Source organism: Bombus fervidus, chromosome 2 (assembly GCF_041682495.2).
Source record: "Bombus fervidus isolate BK054 chromosome 2, iyBomFerv1, whole genome shotgun sequence".
In the NCBI taxonomy this organism is placed as follows: domain Eukaryota; kingdom Metazoa; phylum Arthropoda; class Insecta; order Hymenoptera; family Apidae; genus Bombus; species Bombus fervidus.
The window spans coordinates 6,448,258-6,460,856 of record NC_091518.1 but is presented as its reverse complement, the minus strand read 5'-3'; the positions used below and the strand labels follow the sequence as shown (position 1 = coordinate 6,460,856).

At 30.8% G+C, this 12,599-nt stretch overlaps 2 protein-coding genes across 2 annotated transcripts in view; both read right to left on the bottom strand.

Annotated features, from left to right (window-relative positions):
• The window catches only part of Foxo (forkhead box, sub-group O), a 289,789-nt gene that overhangs the window by 49,997 nt on the left and 227,193 nt on the right, over positions 1–12,599 (bottom strand). The gene's annotated exons all lie outside the window — the stretch shown is intronic.
• On the bottom strand, positions 6,060–10,436 carry LOC139997921 (uncharacterized). Its single transcript, XM_072021987.1, is given in 4 exon segments — positions 6,060–6,322; positions 7,336–7,492; positions 9,826–10,028; positions 10,031–10,436. Coding segments are annotated over 4 exon segments (675 nt in total). The 5' UTR covers positions 10,083–10,436.

Sequence of the window (12,599 nt, the reverse complement as noted above, 5' to 3'; positions counted from 1 at the left end):
TAAAATGAATAATATTGAATTGTATTACGTTCTTTGAAAAATTCGTAGCGTTTCTAACAATTAATATTAAATCTTATTGCATATTTGGTTAAGCTGCAAGAAGGCTATTTATTATAAATCTTTGTCAAATAATAAAATGCTAAATTCGGTCAAGTAATACTCCTAATTGGACATTAAGTAATATAATTAACGAGAAACATCCAAAAATTTACAATAGAATTTATTTATTTTCATCTTTTAAGAAAACGATCTTAGATTGAAAAATATCGAACCTCCGCTGGAATATACTGTTTCATTGTATTTGCATCATTCGAGCAATATTTACTTTGTACAACTGTACAACCAACTTTACAACTTTGTGTAACCAAACACAATCAAGTTTACCTATGAGTATTAATTTATGTATATATTAGATGGTAAACTAATACATAGCAAAAATGTACCGGACATTTTAAAAAATTATGAAATTTGTTAAACTTACTAATAAACAATATAAAACAATAATTGTCTTAACATATATTAATTACGAATTTGTCGAAAATTTCTACAAACTTTCTGAATAATTCAATATTTCATGGAAGTATTTCATTCCGTTGAGCTGACTGTTGAAACGAGTCTGATATCTGTGACTCTTGTAAAGAGTTTGTCTTCTAATTTTTTTTTAGGTTTGCTTAGGATGCACGTTGATTAGATAGTATTCGAAACGTTAATTCTCAATTAACGGCAGTCTAAGTGCTGCGAACTCCTTTCTACGTACTCTTAGAGCTTCCTTTGCTGATAAGGGAATATATGTTAACTGCTCCAAAGCAAAGATCGAAAGAGTTATGGAACTTTATAATAGGTTCTATTTAAGACATGGATCGTGTAACTTTATTTAGGAAATTGCTCACATCGTAATTTCCGATGAAAACAAATAAAGAAAAGTTCTTGAAAATAAAATTTTTATTTTGAAAAGAACTTACAAAATATAAAAATAAACATTTTTCTACAACAGAAATAAATATTTCATTCATTAAAAGAATTCTCGATTATTGTAACAAATAATGAATACTATTCAATGAATAGTACTAATACGATGTTAAATAATTATTATAGTTAAATAGATATTATGAATATGTTATTTATTTCCAATATTTATAGATATTTAGATATTTCACAGTCCAAACCTTGTTTGTTTCTCTTTGAAATAAACTGTTAGGATGATGAGGACGTTACTGAATACATATGTGATATTTATATATTATTTATATATTGTATTATGGAATTGCCATGTATTTCAATTTATTTAAATTATGAAAAGATGATATCTAGGTATTATTCTTGACATTCTCATGTTTTTTATTCAATAAATATACGAATAATATGATATTATTTCCTTAAGTGAAAGTAGTACTTAATAATTTGATACTTTTATTTATCTTATGCTACTTTTTTTAATACATGAATTCTAATATAACGTCTCCATGGAACTTTTATGTACAGATTGTAAAATATCTGTTTCACGAGAACACTTTTCAAAGAAGTTCTTAAGGATAACATTTCTTTCCATAAAAATCGTACAGAAACAGATATTTTCTTAAACGAAACATAAGTTCGAACAGAATTAAAAAAAAGAAATAAAACATAATTGTTTAATTCTATTCCCGCTCTAAAGAGCGGCAAGTACCATTACAAATCGGTTTCAAATTACGTTTTGGAAATACGCAGTTTATAATACTTCGATATGTTTATTTTGGTTTTTATAATACTCGTGCATATTTACGCATCCCATATTTGAGAGACGAATTTGAAGGGTAAAAATGCATTCAATGTATATAATATGCAAAAATATACAAAATATCCAAAGTATAGTATTTGTTATAATATTACACGGGCGAAACAAATCTCCATTTGTGTCTCATTTTTTCAGATATTTTTATAAAGATATAAATTTGCATAAACATCTGAAATTCACTAATGGCAGTCGCCCCTAACATTCTACAATCTTTAAATAGTCTTCTGCATGATCATATTATAAGTCTTGCCAACTTTAAATAGAGAATTTACACGTTACTTTATGAATTTCGAAACCGAACAGTAGCAATAATTAGATGAATACAGTGCGAACGCATCGTAATAAATAGTAGAAGGGACACGAGATTTATCATTCATATAATCCAAAGAATCGATTTCTAAACGGACATCGTTTAAATATTTACGGGGACTTAAAGTTCCGCCTCAACTGTTTCTTTTGATAAGAGTGAAACTTTCGGAATATTTACGATTACGGCAATTTCGTACTTATGTAAAAGCTGTTTGAGTTATCGCGTTTCCATTAAAAACTGAAATTGCGAAGCCTGGCCGGTCGTTCTAAAAGCGGTACAGTTTCTTTTTATTCCCGAAGCTAAGAACTGGAATGAAATTCGTTTGAACGAAGTTTAAATTACCCCTTTAGTCCATCCGATCCTCGACCGCGGCAGTCCTACCTTCACACTAATTGACTTAATTTCTGCACTGATTACGAAGGTTATTTGCAGCTGCTTTAAATGTTGTAGAATTGGATCTGTATCTTTTCGAACGATTCATCCGCGGCCCCATGAAATACCAAATATCTTTGATACAATTACTCTCGTGCCGATACCAGTTTCTCGTCGTTCGTTACCTTCTATTTTAAAAGGTATTAATGCGAATTAATTCTGTCAGAGGAAAGATTGCAGTTTTATTCACAACTCCGTAGCCAGATAAATGAATCTATATTAGAATGTAGTTCTGAATCTTTTCTTCAAAATTCTATTAATTGTATTTTGAAACCGAAAATATCTTACAATATAATTGGTGAAACGAAGGATAATGGAAGAATGAATTTTGCATTGATTAGATAGTCCATTGACAAATATGGTTGTAAAGATAATCTGATGTTTCTGGTTTCGCTATAATTTATATTTAATATCATATTTTTATATACTATTATTAAGATGTTTATGGGCATTGGTTTGCTAGAATGTAATTTAATTATAAGATTACAGATAGGGATATTCTAAACGATTTTATAAAAACTGTAGTACAGAATATTATAATACAATGTTTTTTTATTCTTTTTTTTTAAGAATTTATTTTTAAAAGTTAATATTCGAGATGAGCAAGAAATAAGTTCCCAAATTTTGATACCGTATTCTCTTGTTCCTAATACTGGAAAAAGATCATATATATATATAGATCCGAAAACTCTTGCTCCTCTATATAGAGACACACTTTGTTTACATCGAAACTTTGCTAGAGTAGTTGTCAGGTGTACAATTTAAAACACTGTCATTATTTCTTCTGCTAGAAGTAAATATGTTAGAGCAAGATATGTTAATATTGAAGGCAGCGTGTTTCATAGTATATCAGTATGTATCAGAATGTTGCAAAATAGTGCTATCAGAATGATATATCCTAATTTCGAGTAAGCAGTTATTCACTTTACGAATATCTATTAGCAAACATTTCTTGCTAAAAGTACTTTTACTTCGATGCATCGTAGGCTTAGAGAATCTAGACATTTCTTGCTTATTACAATTAACCGAGGATCAGACAAACGTGTTCGAACAACTGAAGTTGAAAATCAGGTACTTGGGCGCGTCAAAAAAATCCAAAACTAAGCACGAGACAGATAACATTGGATATGCAAAATGTTTCTCGTGAAAATATACGACAAATTTTATGAGAAAATCTATTGGATCCGCGTAATATGCAGCAAGTATAAGAACTTCTGCCACTGGAGTATCAACCACGAGTAATCTTTTGTCAATGCTACGTGTAATAGTACATTAGTTTAGGATATTTCGAAATATTTGTATATAGCTTTCACTGGTGAAGCAAAATTTATACAAGACGCTATTGTCAATTTTCATAACAAACATCTATGGATGAATGAAAATCCACATGCCATTCATCAATCTAGAGAGCAATAAGTAAAGTATGGGCTGATTATTGAAGACTTTTTATTTGCAGCATATTCTTTTGTTTATATTTAATGGTAGAAATTACACAATTTCTGTAAAATGATTTTTCTACGGTATTAGATGACACGCTGTACGCAATACACAGTCAAATGTGTTTTATACAGAACGGAGCTTTGGATTTTTATTTGTGGGGACTTCTTAAAAGTTTAGTTTATGATCATAACCCTATTGATAGTGTGGAAATACTCAAATACCGGATTATTGTTGCATGTGAAGAAATTCGGAATACATCAGAAATTTTTGAACGTTTTCGACAGCCTTTGAAACATCGATGCGGAATGTATATTGTTGTAGAAGGAAATCATTTTCAGCAATTAAGTAAGTTCTAAACATTTCTACAAATACTCTATTATAATCGAAGCGTCTATATCTCAGAAAAAAGATTTTCTCGGACCTCTCTTTATATGATCTTTTTTCATCGTTAGGTAGATACCAAAGTTTGGCAACCTATTTCATTATCACCTTGTGGATACAAGATAAACAACGTAACGTGATCACTTGAATGCTTCAATTGTTTTTGATGATAGGAAAAAATATCGGAGGAAAAAATGTTTGGTCGGAATATTACGATATTCGATATTACGAAGAATAAAAGATTTTTCTCAAGATTATCGATGTTTTTTTAAGTGAAAGTACATGTAATTGTTGTGCCATTATAGCATTATGTTTATGTTTGATGAAAATTAAGAGTATTTCCATTCTTTCTTACTGTAATGATTTATGGTTACAAGTGAGTTCTTGAAAGCTCGTAATGATACCGAAATATGTCTTTTACAACTATAATACTATGTAATAGCGGATATGAAATGTTTCAATGTTCATAAACAATATGCAAAAGATTATACCACTTTAATCATAACGTAACGTCGTGTTTATGTACGAGTATTTTAGTAAATGTGTTATGTATGTATGTTGTAGTTATTTCATATATATTCGCTAATATTTCCTAAAAAATCTCTAAATTTTTTGTACTCAAGCTCACATGGAGGTCATGATACATATTATTATAGGTCATTGGTTTGGTCTTGATGTTAGCTATCACGCCACGATGATAAAATTATGTACTCTCATTAAAAAAAAAAAACATTTCCCGTCATTTGGTGAAGTTAGTAAACTATTTTAAGCGATTTCTATTCACTTATCAATATCTATGTTAATAGATATAATTTATCGACCTGATAAAAGCTTATAAATATCGCTATGTTAATCGATGATGTTTATCGGTCTAAGTGTTTAGAAGAATCTTCTTTATCTGCTTTCTAATTTAAGAACTAATAAATTTAGAGATTAAAAGATTCTCAAATAATAGGTATTTTTATAAAGTTTACTAATCGTAAACATTAATTTTGCATATCTGTATATTAGCGTTTAAAAATCAATTTTACCAGCTAATAACATTCTATTTTAAAAATCATAAACAATGATCATTGTAAATTCTTTTATTCATAACTCTATAATTAAACTACATTGATTCTTCATATGAAAGAAAACTAACAAACATTCCACACAAAACAGTCTTCTATAATATCTCCAACATTTTATCTACCCTTCAATTAATCATTGATTCATTAATGGTCAACGTATTTTCAATCAGTTTACATAATTAGTAAATTGTGTTTTTGAATAGTATGATTATTCAAATAGAAATAGAAAGAAATTCCGTCTATTTGTCGCTATTTTTTCTTTCAGTTTAAAGAATTTGAGATATTTATAACACTGTGATAAATTATTTTCATTTTTAAATCGTGGACAACTCTTTTATCTTCTAATGTCTATAATTTATATAACTTCTATAAAGTCTATAATATTTTAATGCATTTTTTAGATCTTAATAAAACAATATACCTACATATTACTTTATTTACATCGTCCAATAACACTGTATTTACGCAACATTCATCTAATTTCTATTGCTCGATCCTTAATGTGTTAAACGGCGTTACTAGTGAATCTTTCGTTGAACGGGGGGAACAAATCGGTGGCAAGAGGCAACGAATCATTTTAATCTCTGACGATAGAATCTCTCGTGAGGAAGTTTAAATTACGTTCGAAGGAGAGCAGCGTGCAGCTCGTCATTCAACCCCCGCGGCCATCATTGCCTTCTTTAACTTTCACAGAAAGGAAGACTTGGTCTGGGCTGGTAGAACCGGCAGTCAGCCGAGTATCTCTGGAACTTAACTTTCTTCCTGATTGACGTTCGGTTATTGTCGCATTTGCATAACTCACCCCAGCGTCGCGGGTCAGGTTCCTTTCGCGTCTTCTCTTCTGTCGCCGCGTCTCGAGGATGCTAACCAAGAGACAAGGACGTGAGCGCAAGACGGCAGGCTGAGCCAGACGAAGTCAGTAGAAAAGGTCGAGGGAACAAGCAACCGGTGAAGAGAGAAGGGAAAAGGGAAGACGTCGTCGAAAGAACGGGAGAAGAATGCGGGAACGGCCGCGTGTCAAATCGAATTTGCCTCATTTGCCCTGAGCGGCGACTCTGCCGGCACGAGAATCTATTAGAATAATTTTTATGAATCTAATTTTAAATTCCAGCGAACGAAGTTACTTTACTGTCACGCTGTCAGCGGCTCTTTATTAAGTGGTCCTTCTTGCACAGCCGGTCCACGCAGCCGGAACTCGCAACCCATCGGAAACGAATAATTTAAATAATTTCTCCCGTCTAATTTCCTACCGCGTGGTCAATGTCGCGCGGGGAAACGAGATTTCGCCGATTACTGCCCGGATACGCTCGATTGTATTATTCAAAATACTAGCGATCCTCGCGAACTCGGCCACGCGCAACTGAATCACGCCGCATCGGTTAACTAACTTCCCTCGACCAGTTGTATTCGATTAAAGACTACCGACAATTATCGTCTGCTTTTCGCTTGTCACCAAGACGTCCTAACGATTTCACTTACGTTTCGCCGTTTCGTCATAATGTAAAGTATTGTAAAGTATGTATTTTGAAATTGTTTTGCAACCAAGTTTGATCCTATCGATGATCTTTGCTTTAACCTTCTATAATGGAACGTTATTAGAAAGTTCGTATACATATATAATACATATATAATATACACATGTAATATGTAATATATATTATTATATGTATGCCATATGCAGGATGCCTCGGTATAGGTAGTACATACAATCGGGAATGAGTTCCTGATGAAAAATAAACCATAGATATAACGAACATATAAAATAACGATCTTCTGTTTGCGGTTTCGTTTTCGAGAAAACGAGTTTCAAAATTCTTTGTGAACGCGTACATTTGCTACGCTTTTGATTTAATCGATTACGCTATACGTTAGTATTTCGACAATATTATGAAGAATTGATACTACATTTTAACGAAATTAAAACTTACATTCACGAAGAAATTGCTGAAACTGTCGTTTATCCTGCCGTAAACAAGTTATTGCTCGTTGAATCACGGAAACGTAGATTAATGCCAATGAATTTTGAGTCTGTGCTTGCTCAAATGTCTGTATAATTCTTTGTTGTAATTCACTGTCTGTATGTTCCTTAACATACACAAATTCATTAATGCGACCTTGTAAAAAAATCCTATGGAATGTGTTTCGATGGTTTTGCAGGTTAAATCACCATTTCACCAAAACCAAGCTTGATATTGTTAATGTTTACATAATCATAGATACCGTGACAAGTTTGGTAATCTAATACCATTATAGTGCGGTTAAGTCGAAAGTGTGGCAAGTGCAGTCGTGCACGGAGGATGTTCAAACTTAATTTACTCCAAAACGAAGCCGCAAATAAGAAGTTGCCATTCTATATTTTCGATTTATTTTTTCATAAAGAATTCACCAATGCCCGGTTGTACTACCTATACCGATACACTTTATACTATATAGTTCTATTGGGTTGTTCTATTACCACCTAATGACAAAATCCGTAATCACTTAGTTGCCAACCCAATATATAGTACGTATACTATATAGTACTCATGTATCTATATTTTTTAATTCTCCTTTTATCTATTCATCACTGCATTTATAGCGTATATTATATTGTTATATTGATATCTAAAAATTTATTTATAATAATTATTACTTCATAATAGACTACGGATATTTATACAAATTCATTATATATATATATATATCATTTTATGATATATACATAAAATAGTAAGACCTAGATCGTGATTTTGTTCATTTATTAAATATTATAAAGAATATTATACCTTAAAAGTTTCATATATATTTCCATATGAATTTTTGTACTTTCATATTGATGCATAAAATCTCGCAGTCTACTTATATGCAAATGAAACTATATATTTATATTTCAATGTTTATAAGATAAATAGATGAAGTTTTATCTGTATTCCACACACATTTCTGTATAGTACAGAAACTATGCCTGGCTTAATATTACATCATGTGTCGTATTGCGCAGAATTATTAATCCCTTGCTGTTCATTACATCTTTCATACACCATTCCTTCAAGAAAGTATTCATAATGTATATATACTTTTATATTTTCTAATTAAATTTTGATATAACTGAATTAAATATTTTCACACACCTAAGTTGTCATATTTTTAATGAATAAATTAGTAATATTTTAAAAAACCTTATGTTTTGCCCATTAAGTGTGAAAAAAATGTGAAATGAAATACAATCTCATTCCTACATGAGGTACAACCACAAAGAGTTTGGTGGCATAGTTTACAATGGTCAAATTTTTTCGTGAGTTATGGTAACAACTGTATTAGTAACTTTGATTTGCTATATATAACTTGCTATGTACTTTCATTTTCCATTTATTTGCAAAAATTAATGTAGGTGTATAACTTCAGTTAATAAATCTTCAATGTATTTTTAATATAAGAATATTACTTATTTTTAAATTATATTCTATTAAATAAGAACTTATCGATTTAAAATAAATAATAATGATAATGAATCAATTATTTGCATTAAATATCTCTAATAGATATACATACACTCTTGTGCTTCAAAACATTAGTTTATTCTTAATCGAACACTTTCATTATACCTCACAATTTCATTCAAATTTTTTATTCCATCGTTACTTTTCAAATAGTATCAGTACAATATAATTTTATAATTGTATAAAATCATAAGATATCCATTTGTAATTTAAACAATATTAGGATTAATTCCTTGTATTTTATTAACATATTTAATAGTAATCATGTAAAAATTATATGTTATAATAGTATTATATGGTATAGTAATATTATATGTATAGTATACATATTCTCATATTTTATTGTTTATATAAAGTTAAGTCGTTTTTATATAAAATTTTTGTATATCAGTGCAAAATTACTTAAAAAAAAATTAAATTAAAAATTAAAAAAATTAAATTAAAAAAAAATTATTTAAAAGAATTGCTTTAATTGAAACAGTACACAATATCACTACAACAGAAAACAACTTTACGTAATCGACATTAGAGTAAAAAAGACGTATTTTTATGCGATCGGTATGAAATCAATTTCCATGAATCGAGAAACGAGCTCCTACTATTCTTACAAAGAAAACTGGAAAACAAACTCCAGTAGGACACTATAACAATTCCCAAAATTTCGTTCCATCGCTTTTCTATCTGCACATTATGAATATCTATATATTATTAACTCTTTGACACTACAACGTAAGAGAAATTCAAGTAAGCTGTCAAATATAATATTATAAATTTCATACGTGAAATGTCATTATAGCGTAATTTACTGCCCATAAAAAGTCGAAACTGTACATTTCTTGCATCTGATACCGGGAATGCAAAAAATCTTAAGGATAAATAAATAATTATTTTCCAAATTTATCCTGAATTTTTTCTTATTTTATTACATTGTCAGAGGATTAATTTGATCACTAAATTTTTCAGAAATAAAAAGATAAAGAATGTCAAAAAGAGAATACCAAATGTTTCGAGTCGTAGTCGAATTTTACAACAATCAACAAGAAGCACCTGTGGCAAGTACAGAAACCCATCCAGAGACCCCATTTTCCTGATTCCGCAAGATTTTCGACGATTCTCGAGGAGCAACGGGCCGTGACGTCGAGGGCTCCGCTTCTCGGAGCACCAATTACGATTACCGAACGACCGTCACTTGCCATTATCGGATAGTTAACCTGGTAAATGGGGGAAAGAATGCTCCTTCTCGAGATGATGATGGCGATGATTTGATTCGTCAGCCTCGAGGAAGCAAGAAAAAATCGCGATAAGGTGCGGGCAGCCGGCGAAGCATGGAATTCCACCAGGCAGATGGAGTACCTCGACGCGGCCTATATTCGTGGTTTATTTTAGAACCACACTGAGTCAATCTCGGCTATGCACGCGCAAGCGTCCATCCGATATATCGAGGAACGCGTACACTGATTACAATTCGCTGGACATCATAGGTGCGCGCGCCGTAAGCGATCCGTGAACTATCACGTAGACTTTCTCGTCCGTACTGATACCGAGCGAAAAATCAGAAGGGCCATTAGCATGTTATAGTACATCTTGTAACTATATTACAGGTATTTATGCATTTATAAGATATTTAAAGGCTCGACAATGATGCATATACAGTATGTCATACAATAAGTGGTATAATCGAGTAGGAATTGATTCCACATGAAAAGATAAAACGAAAATATAGAATAAAACTTTTTCATATAAGTTTCTTTCCGAAAAGATATGTTCAAACCTAGTTTTTTTGAAAATGAGGCTCTAGGCAGAAAAATTTTATTTTACACTTTTGACTTATTTTCGCACGTAGAATAACTTCCTGCCGATTGTTTGCTTATATCTAGTCGATGCTCATTGTCGGCCAAGTTTAAGTATTCGTGACAAATTTTCAAATTGGCTTTTCTCGGAAACGAGGTGTCATGTGAACAAATTTATTGCATATTTCCAATTTATTTTTTCACGTAGAATTACCCTCTGCTGGGTTGTACTATCAGTCACATGACACACGATAATATGTAAAAATATTGTATATAAAATATTTAGTAGGTGAAACGAATCTCCGTTCAGATTTGATTTTCTTAATTGCACTCATAAAAATACGAATGTATACAGATTGTTCGACGGTTCGCGGAGAGACGCGTTCGCGGTAGATCGTGCCGAGAGTTGTAAATTCTCGTTACGATTAGATAATCGATGTTACGAATTGGTCGATCCCTTATTTCGATTAGGATAATAGAAGTGGTTGACTGATTATAACACTGAACTAACAGGTTATAATATATACTTTATTCCGACAGCTTTGTAGATATAAATAGTTATGCGTGCGTGTAGGTGCGTGTAGACGTATTCTCAGAGACATGCAAATAATAAGTTAAAACTGATGATTGATCAATGAACGAAAAACCAGATAAGAGATTTTGACTGATCTAAGGATGATAAACCAGTGAAGTTCAATGACGATGCTGTCGCAGAGGAAAACTATTGCTGAGGGTTGGTCGCCCTACCACCGGTCGCTTACGGGTGGAAATGACTGTTAAACATGGGAAAACCTGACCTTCCCATTTTTTATCTGATTGAACAATAACCATAAGGAACGTCTCGACTTGAAGATCTTTTATACCAATTAAGGGCCTTGACAGTAAAATAAAAATGCTTAGTTTTATGACAGTTCCTTAGGATTATTGCGGTCCGACTAATTACATTTGCACAGCTAGTGGACGTCTTGATCGAGGGATGGATTCTGGTTTATGTAAAGTCACCGTACGTAACATAGACATATTAGCAGATTAATATCGTTATTCATGGTTGCTGATGAATCGTTTTGATATTGCTTTTATATACACAATGAAACTATTGAGTTTTTAGAACAATGGATTAAATTTTTCTATATCATTTGAAGATTTTTACATTTATTTTAAAATTATAATCATTTAAAGCAAACAATTTTTAATTTATCCCTTATATATTGTTCTCTTGAGGTAGTACTTTTGCTATGTTCTTACTATATAAATAATATATTGTATAAATGATGCACGTTAAATATTAGAAGAACCTCAAATTTTATAATTTTTTAATATACTCCTTTAATATAGACATTGCTTGGTTGAAGATTTAAGACTTGTTCAATATCACACAATTATTAAAAGCGAGGGCCTCGATTTTTTTCTCCTTTTTCGTTACTTTAGACGAAATTTACAAATTATGTTTATGATATTATGAGGAAATACTTTGAAATTTCCTTCTAAGAAATACGGTTCATAATCATAAACTTCAATCCTCGATACTGTCTAATTGAAGTAAGTAACAAAAATCCAAAAGTTAGCCTTTTTTTTAATTCGATAGTATAACGTTGTGATATAAATGTTTGTAATTGATGTGATAATAGAATATATAAATATAGTATTATCAATTCTTATTAGTATAAATAAGATAAAAATAATTTTTATATAACGAGATGTATATATCGAATTAAAACTGAATTATATACAACTGATTTACTTAAAAGTGAATATTCAAATGAAAAAAGTCGTCTCGTATTGTATTGGTATGTAATTGAAATACAAATAAATTTACACAAATTTTCTTTATTACCTATTTTTAAATATAAATTGTTTATTACCCATTTTCTAAATAATATATTTAATAGTTAGAATGCTTAGACAGTTTGAAAATTTGCTGTG